The sequence below is a fragment of the Herpailurus yagouaroundi genome, unplaced genomic scaffold (genome assembly GCF_014898765.1).
Source record: "Herpailurus yagouaroundi ecotype Mexico unplaced genomic scaffold, PumYag 221, whole genome shotgun sequence".
In the NCBI taxonomy this organism is placed as follows: Eukaryota; Metazoa; Chordata; class Mammalia; order Carnivora; family Felidae; genus Herpailurus; species Herpailurus yagouaroundi.
Genome location: NW_024412452.1, coordinates 12,296,483 through 12,313,091, shown reverse-complemented (window position 1 = coordinate 12,313,091; position 16,609 = coordinate 12,296,483). Strand labels below are relative to the sequence as shown.

General features: G+C 43.3%; 1 protein-coding gene across 10 annotated transcripts in view; it reads left to right on the top strand.

The window, feature by feature from the left end:
• The first annotated feature begins 14,179 nt into the window (after window positions 1-14,179).
• The window catches only part of DYSF (dysferlin), a 229,155-nt gene continuing 226,725 nt past the window's right edge, over window positions 14,180-16,609 (top strand). For 8 of the 10 annotated variants that reach the window (XM_040458576.1, XM_040458578.1, XM_040458572.1 and 5 more), the window contains exon 1: window positions 14,181-14,695. In XM_040458576.1, the coding sequence (XP_040314510.1) occupies window positions 14,608-14,695 (88 nt within the window). In that variant the 5' untranslated portion in view covers window positions 14,181-14,607. Of the gene's footprint in view, window positions 14,696-16,609 lie in introns of all 10 variants that reach the window. The other 2 variants (XM_040458557.1, XM_040458581.1) reach the window with 2 other exon arrangements.

The following is a 16,609-nucleotide window of genomic DNA, read 5'->3' as shown; positions in this document are numbered from 1 at the left end:
TTCAGTGCTGATGGAACAGAACCGTTTAATTTCCATTTTTTGTATGTGATACTGCTGCTTTTCTTACTCATTTGTGGCCAGTGTCCAGTAGGCTCGTGCCCTTGTTCATCTTTCCACCATGCCCCAAACATCCTCACACAGTGCCTCTGTCGTGCCCCAGGGACAGCCCTAATCTGTTTCCTCTGCACTCCCATCTGATTTCTTAGGACTTCCACACTAACTAGGGTTTTTAGTCTACTTTGTTGTGGCTTTCTCAGCAGCAGGAGCTTGGTGCTGAGGGGAACTTCAGAGGTTCCCAAGGCCAGTCCTTAAATGTTTGTAGTTTCTTCATGACATTCCCACCACTGGCTATCCACTGAAGGAGTATTTCCAGGTTCTGGGTGCTTCCACTATGGCCAGTTCCATTTTTAGATGATTTTAGTTACTATAGTTCTCTCCCTACAATTTAGATCTTAAAAACCTAGAGGTGTAATCCAAGAGAAAAGTTAATCAGCTCAGAGTCCTTTAGGTTAGAAACTGTTAGATATTTTCTGTTTGCCAAACCAGATTCACTCTCCACTCTTTTCCATCCTGCTCTCTGCCCCAAGAGGCTAACCCGTGTGGACCCCATGCTCCTCACTTCTAACTGGATTTGAACAATTGAGCAGAGCAGGAGATTGAACAGAGGAAGTGAGGTCAAGGTATTTCTCCTGGTTCCCTGAAGGATCACCTCATTCTGGCTTTGTTCTTCAACCGAAGATTAATGTTTACATCCAGGTCACATTCTTTATAGGACTCTCCGTCTCATTCTAGTAACTAATAACTGGTGTTTCTAGTCCTTGTGTGCTGAAGTACCAGTTGTGGTTCTCCTACAGCTTGTCCATACCTTTATAAATAGTCCTTTATTAAATGTCCCTCAGGTTACCTATCAGTGTGCCATCTATTTCTTATTGGGACCCTGTTAGAATAATTGGTACTGACCTTTAAAACTGAGCTAACATTAATTAAAAAAAAAAAAAAAAAAAGGACTGACTATATTAATATCAGGTAAATTAGACTTCAAAGCAAAGTGTATTACTAGAGACAATAAGGAACAATACATGATGATAAAAGGATCAATCCACCAAGAAGATACAGCAATTTTAAATGTATATGCATCAAACCACAAAGATTCAAAATACATGAAGCAAAAACTGATAGAGCTAAAAGGAGAAATAGACAAATTCAGTTATAATTGGGAGCTTCTAACTCCCAGTTGTCTAACAGACAACTTCTGTCACCAACTGATAGAGCTGCCAGAGGAAAACAGCAAGGATATAGAAGAACTAAACACTATTGAATCAACAGGATCAAGCTGACATTTACAGAATATCGAGCAATAGTAGAATGCACATTCTTTTCAAGTACACACTGGAACATACATGAACATAGGCTATAATCTGGGGTATAAAATATTGACACATTTAAAAGAATTTCGGGGCGCCTGGGTGGCGCAGTCGGTTAAGCGTCCGACTTCAGCCAGGTCACGATCTCGCGGTCTGTGAGTTTGAGCCCCGCGTCAGGCTCTGGGCTGATGGCTCAGAGCCTGGAGCCTGTTTCCGATTCTGTGTCTCCCTCTCTCTCTGCCCCTCCCCCGTTCATGCTCTGTCTCTCTCTGTCCCAAAAATAAATAAACGTTGAAAAAAAAATTTTTTTTTAAAGAATTTCAATCATACAGAATACATTCTATGACGATAATGGAATCGAGCTGGAAATCAATAATAGAATGATAACGAGAAAATCACAAAACACTTGGAAAGTAAACACATTTATAAATAATCCACGAGTAAAAGAAGTCTCAAAAAATGTGCAGAAATGAATGAAAATGAAAACATTAAAATTTTTAGAATACAGCTAATAAATTCCTGGGGAAATTTATAGCAGTGAGTGCTTACATTCTAAAGAAAGATCAAAATAAGTTCATAGCTCAAGAAACAGAGCAAAATAATGAAATATTTCAATGCAATCAATGAAATAACAGAAATCAGTGAAGTTGAAAAGAGGGAAATGAGGGGAAAATTATACATAATTAGTTTCTCAAAAACAAAATATTGATAAACCTCTAACAAGATTAACAAAAATAAGACAAACTAATACCAGGAATGAATATCACCACAGATCCTGCAACCATTAAAAGAATACTATGAACAGCAGTGCTCAAATTCAACAGTTTTGATAAATGGACAAATTTCTTGAAAATCACAAACCATTTAAACTAAGCCAAGATGAAGTGGAGTATCTGAATAATTCTAAAATTGAATTTGTAACAAAAACACAATCTCTTCCAGAAAATTGAAGAGTGAATATTTCCCAATTCATTTTCTGAGTGATTATTCCAGATATGCAAGGCTGGTTCAGTATTGGAAAATTAATCAGTGTCATCCGCCATATCAACAGGCCTAAAGAAGGAAAAAACTGTATGATATCAATTGATTCAATACTTAATCATGGTAAATGTGGGTACATTAAAATAGAGGGCAACTTCCTCAATCTCATAACGAGGATTTACAAAAAACAAAACAAAACAAAAAACTATAGCTAGCATCATACTTAATGTTGAAAGGCCAAATGCTTTCCCCTCTGAGGATGTCCATTCTCACCACTGCTGTTCAACATAGTACTGCAAATTCTTTCCAGCCTCCGAGAGAAAAAGAAGGCACACAGATTGGAAAGGAGAAATAAAACTGTTCTGTGGAGTTGACATGATTGTCTACTTAGAAAACTCCAAGAAATCTATAATAAAAAGGCTCCTAGAACTAACAAATGAGTTTAAGATCTAAGATCAACATAAGAGTTAATTATATTTTGGGGCACCTGGGTGGCTCAGCCGATTAAGCATCTGACTTTGGCTCAGGTTATGATCTCGCTGTTCCCAAGTTTGAGCCCCTTGTGGGGGCTCTGTACTGACAGCTCAGAGCCTGGAGCCTGCTTCAGATTCTGTGTCTTCCTCTCTCTCTGTCCCTCCCCTACTCGCACTCTGTCTCTCTCTCAAAAATAAATAAACATTAAAAAAAATGTTTAAGTTAGTTATGTTTTCTATATACTGACAACGAATAATCAAAAGCCAAACAATTTTTAAATGCAATACCATTTACAATTGCTGCAAAGAATATTACTTAGGTATTAATGTGCCAAAACAGGTATAGGATTTGGGTAATGAAAATTATAAAATGATGAAAGAAATTAAGGGAGACCTAAATAAGTGGATTTATTATGTTCATAGATTGAAAAATTCAACATAGTTAAGATATTAATTCTCTGGGATGCCTAGGTGGCTCAGTCGGTTAATGTCCAACTCTTGATTTCCAACACACCAGTTGTGAGATTCAGCCCTGCATAGGGCTCTGGGCTCTGCACTGGGCATGGAGCCTGCTTAAGATTTTCTCTCTTCCTCTCCCTCTGCCCCTCCCCCACTCGCACTCGCTCTTTCTCTCAAAAAAATTTAATTAAAAAAAGATACTAATTCTCCACTAATTTGTTCTATAGATTTTATGCAGTCCTGTCAAAATTTCAGCAATGTTTTTGTAGACCTAGACAAGCTTTTCCTAAAGTTTACATTGGATAGGAAAAGCCCTAGAATAGCCAAAACAACTTTGTAAAAGAAGAATGAAGCGAGAGGAATCAGTTTCCAACGTTAGGACTGAGTTAATAACATGTAGTGATCAAGAAAGTATGGTACTAGCAGGGAGGAAGACACAGAGATGAATGGAACAAACCTGGAAATAGATCCACACAAATACACCCAATTAATTGTTTACAAAGAAGCAAAGGCAATTCAATGCAGGAGGAGTAGCCTTTTCAGAGCACCATCAACACATTCATAAGCAGAAAAAATGACTCTCAATGTAAACTTCACACCTTATATTAAAAATTCAAAAGGGATTGTGGATTTAAATGTAAAACTTACATAAAATGTAAAATAAAACTTTTAGAAAGGAGCATAAGGAAGGAACAATCTAAAATCTAGCACTTGGCAAGAAGTTCTTGGGCTTGACACAAAGTGGAATCCACAAGAGGAAAAAAATGGATAAAATGCATTTTATCAAAGTGAAAACTTGTTCTGCCAAAGTTTAAAAGGATGGGATTCTAGACTAGCAGAAAAGATTTACAAATCACATATCCAAAAAAGGCCTAATACTTAGAATATATAAAGAAGTCTCAAAAACCTTAAAAATCCAGTTAGAAAAGCAGAAGACAAGACTTTATACTAAAGGGGACATCTAGATTACAAACACATGAAAAGATGATTAACATCATTAGCTGCTGGAGAAATGTAAATTAAAATCACAATGAGATATTTATTATTACACAACTATCAGAATGGCTAAAATGAAAAATACTGATAATACCAAATGCAAGGGCTCAAAGAAACTGAAATATTCATGGGAATGTAAAATGACACAGCAACTCTGGAAAACTGACAGATTCTTTCAAAACTAAAAATGGACTTACCATATGACACAGCACTTGCACTCTTGGGCATTTATCCCAGAGACACGAAGACTTATTTTTACACAAGAACTTGTACATGAGTATTCACAACAGCTTTATAATAGTCCCAAACTGGAAACTACCCAAATTTCCTTCAATGGGTGAATGGTTAAACAAACTGTGGTACATCCATACTATGAAATACCATTCAACAATAAACTATTGATACACACAATAACTTGCATGAACCTTGAAGAAATTATGCTAAATGAAAAAAGCCAATCTCAAGATATGTGTACCACATGGTTCCATTTATGTAACATTCATTAAATAAAAATTACAAAGATGGAGAACAGATTAGTTATTGACAGATTGAGAATAGGAGAGACTATAAAGGGGTTATTAACAGGAAGGAATCTTGTGATAGCATGACTGAGTATTGCAATCATGGTGTTTATGCAAGGCTACACATAACAAAACTGCATAGTGCATATACATATATAAATGCAGTTATAACTGGTGAAACTTTAAAAGCTTTATGGGTTGTACCAATGCCATTTGTTGATTTTGTTATAGTTCTATAGTTGTTTATTAACATGGGAGAATTAGGGGAAAGGTACACAGGACTTCCCTGTACATTTCTTTGCAACTTCCTGTGGATCTATAACTATTTCAAAATTAATAGTTTTAAAAAATTGGATTCTGGGGTTGCATTGATCATATATTCAAGGAGTATATGGGTAACCTTTTTGCCACGGGTGAATAGGACACAGTGATCTATGGTGTGCACTGTCACCACAGTTATTCAAATTATCACCAGTGGCATCAGGGAAAGTACAAAGTGCAGATAGAGGGCAGGCATTGGAAGACCAAGTATCTGTGGCACTTAAGTGACAACAATAGTGATTTATTAAGACTGTAGAATCATTTGGTTCTTATGGCCCCAGTGAACATATTTAGGGAAAAAGAAAGTTATGAACGTATGATTAGAACCAGAAAGCCTCTAAGACAGCTTTGAAGGAGTTCCTCATCTGGTATCACAGGGCAGGTAAGGGTGAGAAGTCCCTGACATGACACATTCCCCTTGGGTACCTGCTAACCATTCGGTAGCTGATTGACTATATTCAACTCCTCCCATCATGGAGGGAACAGTGCTTTGTCCTCACTAGGAATATACACATGTTTCAGGTATGGATTTGTATTCCCTAAACTCAGGGGTTTTAGCAGTACCACTGTTTGTGGACTTATGGGTAGACTTTATCATCATGGAATAACACCCAACATAACTTTGACAAGGAGATACACTTTTTGGTAAATGAACATATGGACCATGGGCTCATGCCTACACACTTTACAAGTTTTACCATGTGCTCTACCACCCAGAAGCAGCTGGCTTGATAGTTAGAATGACCTAAAGACTAGTTATGACACAAGTTGGAGATAACACCTTGGGATGTGTGGGTGTTGTCCTACAAATGCTTTATATACCTTAGACAGAAGCCAGTATGTAGAACCATCTCACCCATGGTTGAAATGTATGGGTTTGGGAACTAAGGAGTAGAAGTGGGAGTGCTGCCCCTCACTATTAAACCAACTAACCCACTTGAAGGATTTCTACCTACCAGTAAAATCCAGGATTGTTATTTCTCCATGACCTTGGCCTCAATCTTTTTGGAAGTCCAAGTATCCAAAAAAAGAATGCATACACAAGACATAGAGCATGATTCTAATGAATTGGAAGCTGAGGCCACCCTTTCACCTTTTGGGTTTACTCATGCCACTAGACCACGGGAAGGAAAAGAATTTATTGTACCTGATAGAATGATTGGTCTTGTTTACCAGAGGGCAATTGAGTTGCTACTACACAGTGAGAGCAAGAAGGACTTTGTTTGGAACCTAGCAGATCCATGCGTGGGCCCCCTTATGACTCTGGCCCAATAGTCCTGCTCAAAGGAAAACTGCAGCAATCTGGTAATGACAAGACCAGGGAAGACTCAAATTTGACCAGCCTTCATGCTGGCAGAGGTTAAGAGGAAAATTGAATGAGTAGTGGAAACGTTCAACTGTAATGATCAACATAGGTCTTGTTATCAAATACAAAGGTGGAGACTATAGCAACCATGTTATATGATAATTTTTTTTTCCCAAATCTTTTCCCCCACCATTATCTTATATGCTGGGTGTAACAAACTAAGGATGCTCTGACAAATACCCAAAATCACTAAGAGGCTTGAATATGAGTAGAGATTGACCTCAGAGCCTAGGCTTGATGGGGATCATCTTGGAGTTGATAGTGTTCTCAGATGTTAGGGGTGTCAATAGTATCTGATTTCTGGACCAGTCACTGGACAATGGGCAGGAGAGAAGAGCAACTATGAAGTATTGTGATTGGGTAGGAAATACCGTAGCATGCTTTGTCCTGTTGTCTCCCAGGACCTTTGGCTCAGTCCTGTTTTTCTCAAGCCAAATATGTGAAAAACCTCAAGAGGTCTTCCTCAGCTCTTGCTTACCAAGAAAGCTCTTGGTAATGGTGACTGTTTGCCAGGGTCAAAGAATTAAGTGAGTGCCCTGGGTTTGGGGGAGCTTGATTAATACAGCATGTTGTAGAAAGGCAGAGCCCTACAGAATTGACAGGGTTTGGGCCTTGAAAACCGGCCATCGCCCTGGTCAGCCTCAATCCCCAAGCATACCTTCTGCATCTGCTTCTCCAATCAGTTCTTTTCTTGTTGGTCAGGATTAGGTTTCTTGTAGCAGGTCCCTTCTTTTTCAGTTCATCTGAGAGATGGAATTGTCCCTAAGAGAAGTCAGAACATTACCAGATACATATCTTTGAGATAGTGTAACTTCCCTAAATGTTCAGAGTGGATATCTCTCCTTACCACCTCAGCTTGTACCTACACAAGAGTCATCATTTCCATTAATCTCCCCTTTCCTTTACTTCCATCTAGAGCCTTTCTTGCTTGTGTCTTGCTGAGGATTTCCATGCAGGGGGTGTGTCTTCTTGATCTGCAGGACTCTCTCACCTGGTATTTATGCTTCTTTGAACAAAGAGTATCTTATATCACTCTGTTGGGTTTATGTACATACCTCTACTGTTACAACTTCAACTGTTTCTGCTATGGTCTGAATGTTTGTGTTCCCCCAAATTCATATGTTGAAATCCTAACCCCTAAAGGTAATAGGGATTAGTAGGTGGGACCTTTTGGGAGGTAGTTAAATCATGGGTGTGAAACCCTTGTGAATGGGATTAGTGCCTAAAAAAGAGGCCCCGGGGAGATTCCTAGCCCTCTTCCTCCACGTGAAGATATACAATGAGAAGTCTGCAACCTGAAAGAGAGTAGTCTGCTGCCCTCATCTCTAATTCCAGCCTCCAGGGCTGTGAGAAATAAATTTCTGTTGTTTAAAAGCCATCCAGTTTATAGTATTTTGTTATAGCAGCCTGAATGGACTAGGGCAGCTTACAACATTTTTATAGATATCAGAGATCATAAATATGGTGGCTTCATATCTGAAGTTTTGTTATATTTTTTAAAAAGTTTATGTAATCTCTACACCCAATGCAGGGTTCGAATTTATAACCCTGAGATTAAGAGTCATGTGCTCTACTGACTGAGTTAGCCAGGTGCCCCACATTTCTGAAGTTTTAATCCTATGTTGGGCATTGAGGAGGCACTTGCTGGGATGAGCACTGGGTATTGTATGTAAGCCAATTTGACAATACATTATATTAAAAAAAAAGTTTTAATCCTATGAAATACTAGTTACACATTCCAATAATAATAACAACTAATATTTATTGAATGCTCACTATGCACCAGGCACATATAATATATGCAAAGCGCTGTATTAGAATTCTCCAGAGAAAGAGCCAATATTAATATATAAAGAGATTTATTATGAGGAATTGGCTCTTATGATTATGGAGGCTGAGAAGTCCCATCATCTACTGTCTGTAAGCTGGAGGCTCGCTCAGAAAAGCCAATGGTGTAGTAACTGTCCCAACCCAAAGGCCAGAGAACTAAAGGAGTCAATAGTGTAAGTCCCAGACCAAGTCCAAAGGCCAGAGAACAGGAAGGCGATGCCTGAGGACAGGAGAAGATGAATGTCTCGTGCAAATTGCTTTGCCTTTTTTTGGTCTATTCAGTCTATTCAGGCCCTCAATGGATTGGATGATGTCCCCCCAAGATGGTGGGGATGATCTTTACTCAGTCTACTGATTCAAATGCTAAATAATAATAATAATAATAACAACAATAATAATAATAATGTTTTACCAGCTATCTGGGCATCCCCCAGCCCAGTCAAACTGACACATAAAGTTAACCATCACAAGCATTTATCCAATGAGGCAGATATTCTTATAGATAAGGAAACCAAGCCTCAGGAAGTAAGGTAACTTGCTGAAGACCCATCAACTAGTACGTAAAGAGAGCTAAGATTTGAATCCAGGTAGTCTGACTCCAGAGTCATCCTTTTACACTGCTGCCATTGTTCTTTTCCTGTCCTACTGGTTTTACAGTTTTTAGCTGAATATTATCTCCCTCACCTTCTCCCTCTTCTTCCCAATGCTCTCTTTTTTCCACTTAAAGCCAGTCTCCAAACATAATCTTTTCAGTGCTTGTGAAACGTACTCCATCTGGATTCAAGAATACATTCATCTGGTATATTAGGTTGTGATCCAAAGAGCCAAAGCCTTTTCTTTGATACTACCCAGGTCAGTGGTTCCTGGTCTTTGGTCTGCAAAAGAATAACTGGGGAGCTCTTAAAAGTCAGAATCCTGGGCCATTTGCAGAGATTTTGACTCAATAGATGTAGGAGTGCAGAGGGACCCAGGTATCTCCACTTTTTACAAGAAGATTCTGATACAGGGGACCTTCAGATTGACCACACTTGAAACATCGACATGTCAGATACTCACTTCTCATGGTATCCTTTCTTTCTCTAAAGTCCTACCCTTCAGCCAAGGAGGAAACACTGAAAATGCTACCAGTTTGTTGCCCTCTTAACTCCTGGAAATGTTCTTTAAGCCTTGTGGTGATATCTTCCCATGATTCAACAGGAATTTTAGGGTATGGAGCGTCAGAAAGCTCCCTGGCCAATCTCTTCCCCCAGACACACAGCAGGGACCCCCTCACACTTGCTCCCCCTCATCTGCATCAGCTCTGCTGGTGCCCTTATTCTGCATCTTAGCAGGGAACCATTCATCACCAAGACCTGAGTCTCCCCCCTGCTGGGGCCTGCAGTAGGTTTCTTCACATTTGCTAATATTGGTACGTAGTGGGATGTTGTAGCCTCTTTTACAAGGTGAGATTACCTCACTTCAGAAAAAGTTTAGGAGTGCCTGGGTGGCTCAGTCAGTTAAGCTCATGCTATCAGCGTGGGATTCTCTCTCTGTCCCTCTCTCTCTGCCCTTACCCCACTTGCTCTCTCTCAATAAATAAATAAATAAACTTTAAAAATTTAATAACAACTAAAATCTTTTTAAAAAAGTTTAATTCCTAGTCTGTCCCATACCACATCTTTTTCCTCAGAAACTCTGTCTCACTCTCCCTTACTCCTTCCCTCCCTCTCTCCGTGTGTGTGTGTGTGTGTGTGTGTGTGTGTGTGTGTGTGTGTGTGTTTAGGCTTTCTTTCATCCAATCTAGAGACTCCTCACCCTCTGAAATAAAGTTAAAAGGAGGGCTGTGCACACCAGTGGACCCACTTACATGGGCCCAGAGCTGTGTTCTATGCACTTCAGCAGACAAGCTGCTCTCCACTCCCTGCTTAAAGGGAGGGCTTTCAGGGAGGAATTTCAGACCAGAGGAATCTGACCATCCATTCTGAACACTCCTTTCCCTTGTACCAGCAGCCATTCCTGAACGGATAATAATAGTTTCTATTTATCAAGTGTTTACTAAGTATTTATTATGGTAGATTCTCAGAAAGGCCCCTTTCATGGGAAATTGAAGCCCTCTGAAACTACCATGAGTTTTTCTTCTCAGGGGAAACATAAGATGACTGAAGTGTGACCAAGGTTTGTGGTTCTCAGGAAGCTTTGCCAAGATATGTATGGCAGAGAACATAGAAATCATGTACGTTTTCCAAATTACCTCCTTCGCTAAAAATCTGCTGGTTTTTTTCTTTCTTTTTTCTACTGGGAAATAATATAAAACTTGCTCCTTGATTTCGCAGTGAGGTTGGAGAGTTGACCTTCCTTTTCTGCCCCAAAACAATAAGCAGTAAAAACGTTCTGAATGCCTGCTCTTTTCAACAATGGTCTGATTGCATTGTCAGAGGCTTGGTGTATTAGTTTCCTGTGGCTGCTCTTAACCAATTGTCACAACTGTGGTAGTTACAACAACAAATTTATTCTTTCACAATTCTGGAGGCCAGAAGTCCAAGATCAAGGTATCTCTTTTTTTTCCCAAATTTCTCCACTTTTCCATGCATGTGGTTCCTCTGAGCCTCCAGTTTTATTCAGTTCAGCTCCAGCCAGCCACACTTAGAGGCTAGCATCCCTCAGTCTCAATTCCAAATTCTTGGAAAGAGAGCAGCAGATTGGTTCAGTGTTGAATCTTGAATTGGGTCTCTTTCCCTTTGCCAGGGGGTGGTCTCAAAGAATGTAGTTCTTTGAAATACAGAAGACACCCCAAACATATCCTACACATTGAGGAATAAAGTTGAGGTGCATTCTTACTAACCATTTATTTCTGTATAGAGTGTCCTGTGGATAACAGGTTTGAAGAGAGTGGAGCCTGGCTGGCTTGGTCAGTAGAGCATGCAACTCTTGATCTCTGGGTCATGAGTGTGAGCTCCATGTTGTGGGGAGAGTTTACTTAAAAAGTTTGAAGAGGACCTGCTGCATGAATAAATAACGTAGAGAAGTTGCAAGGGGATGGGTGTTTAACCAATAAAGAAAACTGGTTCTGGTCAAATCACTTTAGTCACACCACATTTGCAAGCAGCTAGGTGCTTCTGAGATCCAATTTTAGTTCTGCCTTAGAGCAGGTTCGTGTTACTTTATACATCTGAACAGAGCCAAACTGTACTTCTTTAAAAATAGATCTTAATTTGGGCTTTCCTTGTATCAACAGGGCCTCTTGCCTTCTTCCCAATGAAATTAAAGTTTACCCCCTACCTGGTATCCTTCTCTAAAACTTGAATCTGGCCAATTCCTGCCACATACAGGCACCCTATAAATGTTGGCTAAGTGAATGAATGAATGAGTCAATTACTTCATCCAAGCCAAAGTTTTTTTGTCCAGCAACATATAATGGCCAAGGTTAGCAGCAAGAAACCTGATCTACTCATACACTTGCTCTGCAGAACGTCCCTCCCACTTCCTCCCAGCTTTGCTCTACTTCCTTCCAACCCACTCTCAGTACCTTGGGTCACCATCCCTCTGCTGGAGCTTCTAACTGATCTCTTTGCCTTCAGTCTGGCGCCTTGCACTTCATTCTTCAAAAAGCAACCAGAGGGAGCATTTGAAAAGTATATTAGATCCTGTCATTCCTCTGGACTACCTCAGGTCCTGTGTGGTTCTCTCAGACTCACCTCCTCCACACCTCCACACCCCCTACGCCCAGCCTGCTCTCCAGTCACAGTGGTCTTTCCCAGGCTCTCCCCAGAGCCTTGACCCAGAGCATTCTCTTACTGCTCTCTAGAACACCCTTTTTCTCTGCCGCAACCTCAGTCTTGCCCAATGAACTCCTAACTGGCCTTCACATCTCATCTCAGATACCTCTCATTGTTCCTAGGATACACGAGGGCTGCCATTTTCTGTCCTTTTTTGCTTTTACAGATTTGCACTGGTATATGATTGGCTTGACTATTTCATTAAGTGTCAGTTTCCTCCACTGAAGTGTATACTCCTTGAAATCAGAGACTATATTAGTTTCCTCAAACTACCATAACAATATACAGCAGACTGGGTGACTTAATAGCAATTTATTTTCTCACAGTTCTGGGAGCTAGAAATCCAAAATCCAGTTATTGGTTGGCAAATTTGATTTCTTCTGAAACCTTTTTCCTTGGCTTTGAGAGCCACCTTCTCACTGTATCCTCACATGGTCTTTCCTCTGTGTGCATGCATCCCTGGTGTCTCCATTCCAAATTTCCTCTTATAAGAACACTTGCTGGGGGCGCCTGGATGGCTCAGTCAGTTAAGCGTCTGATTTCGGCTAAGGTCATGATCTCGTGGTTCGTGAGTTGGAGCCCCATGTTGGGCTCTGCTGACAGCTCAGCCTGCTTCATGTTCTGGGTCTCCTTCTCTCTCTGTCCCTCTCCTGCTCATGCTCTCTCTCACTCTCTCAAAAATAAACATTAAAAAAAAAAAAAAAAAGAACACTTGTTGGATTGGATTAGAGCACACAGACTTGTTTTAACTTAATCACCTCTGTAAAGGCCCTATCTCTGAACACAGTCACATTCCTAACTGGGGGGTTAGGGCATATGGATTAACATATAGATTTTCAACTTACGGATTTGGCGGGGGGGGGGGGGGGGGGGGGGGGTGGGGAGGGGGAGGACAATTCAGCCCATAACAGGCACCATGCCACTTCTGCTCATCATTGTGTCCCCATGACCCAGGACAGTCCTGGCATGTTGTAAGACTTGATATACGCCTGTTAAATGAATGATTGAATTTCAATCCCCATTTCCCCCTCCTCCCCAACCACATAGTGTGCTAGAGGCAAAGAAAAGAAGAGACACAGGTTGCTGCAGGAAACGTTTGCTGTCCTGATCCTAAAATTACAGACCTTTCAGGGAGGGTTGCTCCCACTCTTACCACCCGTGGGGCAAAAAGCCCCAGCAATCCGTTCCTGCCCTGGGTGTGTGTGCTACCCCCATGGGTTGCTGGGAGAGAAGTTTTGCTGACAGGTGCACACCCATCAGAGTGGCCCTCTTTAGAAGGTGAGTCACCCAACTGCTGGGAATGTGGATCTACACAGCTCCCAGAAAGCAGTTTAGCAATAGGTACTAGGACCTAAAAAAAAAGTATGTCCTGCAACCTTATCATTCCAAAGCTGAAAATCCAATCTAAGGAACTAGCACAAGGGGCTCAAGATGGGGTTATATCCTAGTTTTTATACAAAAAAAAAAAGTATTTCTCACTGTTACGATAGTGATGTATAACAATGGGAAAGTTTTGTAAATCTAGTCCATTCATATGATACAAAAGTATGTAGCTATTGAAAAATTTGTCTATGAAAAATGAATAATGATACAAGAAAATGTTACCTGAAAAAGCAGTGCACAGAACTGCATATACATTGATTTCAGAAATATAATAAATGCTCTACTTTACACACACACACACACACACACACACACACACACACACACTCAAGAGGGAGAAGCCTGGATTGGTAAATCTCCAAATGTTAATACTATTTTTTTCAGACTCAGAGATTTCTTTCTTTTTTTTGTGTTAAAGGTACCAGATGTTGCTTTTATAGCCAGAAAGTGGGGGGCGGGGGAGGGAGGGGGCGGTAAGCAAGAGTTTTTAAGGCAGCTAGACCAGGTCGGTCAATGAAATTCCTCAGCTCCTGGCTTCTCGGGAAAGCGCAGTCCCTGCGCCTGCTCCCCAACTGGTCCTCAGAGCGGCCCGCTGACTCCGACCGACCGGGAGTGCTCAAATCCCCGCGTCGGGAGGAGGCGACAGACTTGGCGAGGAGCGAGGCCGGGGGTGGAAGGTCGGGGGAGGGGCAGAGCCTTTCTCCCATTTGGAGCGAGATCTGGACTGCGCTGGGCGTCCTGAGCCCTGGGCCAGCCCTCCGCCATCGCGGCCGCCGCCCAGTCCGCTCTTCCCCAGCCAGGTGCAAAATGCCTTGTCATTGGGAGAGTCTGCGGCCGGAGCATTGAATTACAGCTCGGCCGAGCCGGGTAGGGCGGCGGGGGTGGAAGATGAGCAGAAGCCCCAGTTCTCAGAGCGCCTGCTGACAAGCTGGTAAGCGCAGAGGGTGCGAGGACCGCGTGTAGCCCACTGGAGCAGCCCGGGGCTGGCCTGTTCCTCTTTAAGAGCAGAAGATCTGAGCCGGCAGCCAGCGATCCCAAACGGCCTCCCTCCTCCAGCCTTCTCCAGCGAGGAGACCCCCGAGCTGCGCCTAGATCCTCCACGACCTTCTCCAGCCCTCTCCGCGCCCTGGGCGCACGGGGCCCTTTCTCGCGCCAGTCATGTTGAGAGTCTTCATCCTCTACGCCGAGAACGTCCACACCCCAGACACCGATATCAGCGATGCCTACTGCTCAGCGGTGTTTGCAGGTAGGAGGGGCCTGCATCCCCGCCGGGCGGAGGGATGGGGGGGGGGGGATTGGTCAGAGAGGGGACACCTCAGACCTCCACCCAGAGGGCACGGGGATGGGAGAAAGAGACTCCACGCCCCAGCCAGACTGACTTTGAGTGTTGGAAAGACACACATCCTCAGAAAGGGGTGACCCAGAGGGAAACTGAGGCAATGAGTGAGGTGATTGAGCAGCGCTTCTCTGGATCCTGGAAGCTGAACCCAGGTTGGGGCTAAAGTGGGCCTGGAAGTTGGGGCCAGCACCTCTCCTCTCACTCTTCTGGGTCTCTTAGCAGAGGTCTTCCCGCACTGTACTGCGGGGATCTCCTCCTCTCCACCGAAGGCTGGGTCCCAGGCCTATTTATAGCCCTGCTGTCTTCCCCGGGCCTGGGGCCTGGTTGCTCTCCGAGGCCTCAGCTCTCTATCACAGGCTGGGCTGGCAGGCAGGCGGCCACTGGGGGCAGAGGCAGCGCTCTCCTGTCCAGGGATCCTACTCTGGCTTTCCGCACAGGATGGGAGAAATTTAGCAGCTGGCAGGGCTGACACCAGCACCAGCCTCTAGGAACTTTCTCTCTTCTCCCCTCCCCTCCCACCAGACTGGAGCTTGTTGGGGAGTGGTATCTGGGGAGTGGTATCTTCATCATCCTTGAACAGAGGAGCCTACTCCCCTATCAGATTGGGACCTCCCACAGTAAAGTCTTCCCATGGTCATGACTGAACTTTTTCTCCAGGAAGTGAGGACCAGGCCCAATCTGCTTCCTGGGACTGCCCTCACAGTCAAGCCAGAGCTGTGGTCTACCCCGCTGGGTTTTTAGGTTTAGAGCCAATGGGGGGGGGGGGGGGGAGGACCGGAGCCAAGGGTATGAGAGTCCAGCCCCCAGCCCCAACCCAGTGGGTTTGTTCTCAGTCTCTATTACTTGTCACTTCCCTTCTCTCCAGAGACCTGGCTTCATCTCAGGCCCTCAGAAATCATAGCATCCAACAGACCTCCCTTTTCAGTTTCGTGAGTTCCTGGATATACCTGTTTGTTCCCAGACGCCCGATGCCTATGTACATATGTGTTCCGAGACACATGTACACCCAGGACTGCATATGACATCTGTGATGTTCCAAGGGGTAGGTAGAGGTTCAGAGAAAGAAGGCGTGTGTCCACCACAGCACACAAAGACATGTCAGAACAGGTGCATGTGCACACACACTCCTGGATGTGAAATTTGGGGCTTCTCAAGGAGGAGTCACTGAATGAACCTGTGACCTGGGAAGCAGCCTGAGCCAAGAGGAGGGATAGAAGGGGAGTGGGAGGTGACACTACAGATGTTTTTTTGCTAATGTGTTGTTTTGACCTGTTCTCCACCAGTTTCCCACAGTTTTCTCCGGAAATGAAATTTATCCAGGTGTTTCCAGGGGAAAGACAAAGGCACAAATGGGGGGCCTCCACACTTCCTCTGCATCCTCAGCACTGGGCATGTCAGGCCAGGCCAGCAGCCTCACGAAGGGCCCAGGGCTCCCAGTTGCTCAGCTGCAGGGAGCATCATACCCACCGTGAATATCCCTCTAGCTGAGGGGAAGGAGGGTACTGTCATCTTGGAGGGAGGGGGAAACCCTGTGCTTGAATAGCTGCCTCTTGCTCCAGTGCCCTAGCCCCCATCACAGTGCCCTAGGCCAAGGGCTGAACAAGCTTTGCAAATGGCACCCTCTAGAGCTGTCCAATGCATAAAAGAACCTCAAGGGGGGCCACCATGGAGCCCTGCCTGTGTTCTCAGGGGTCTGGTCTCCTCTGGTGTCCATTCAGCCTGAACCAGATTTTTCTTCCCTGATCACAACCTCTCCCACCCTCCCCCACCCCTAACACACACACACACACACACACACACACACACACACACACACACACA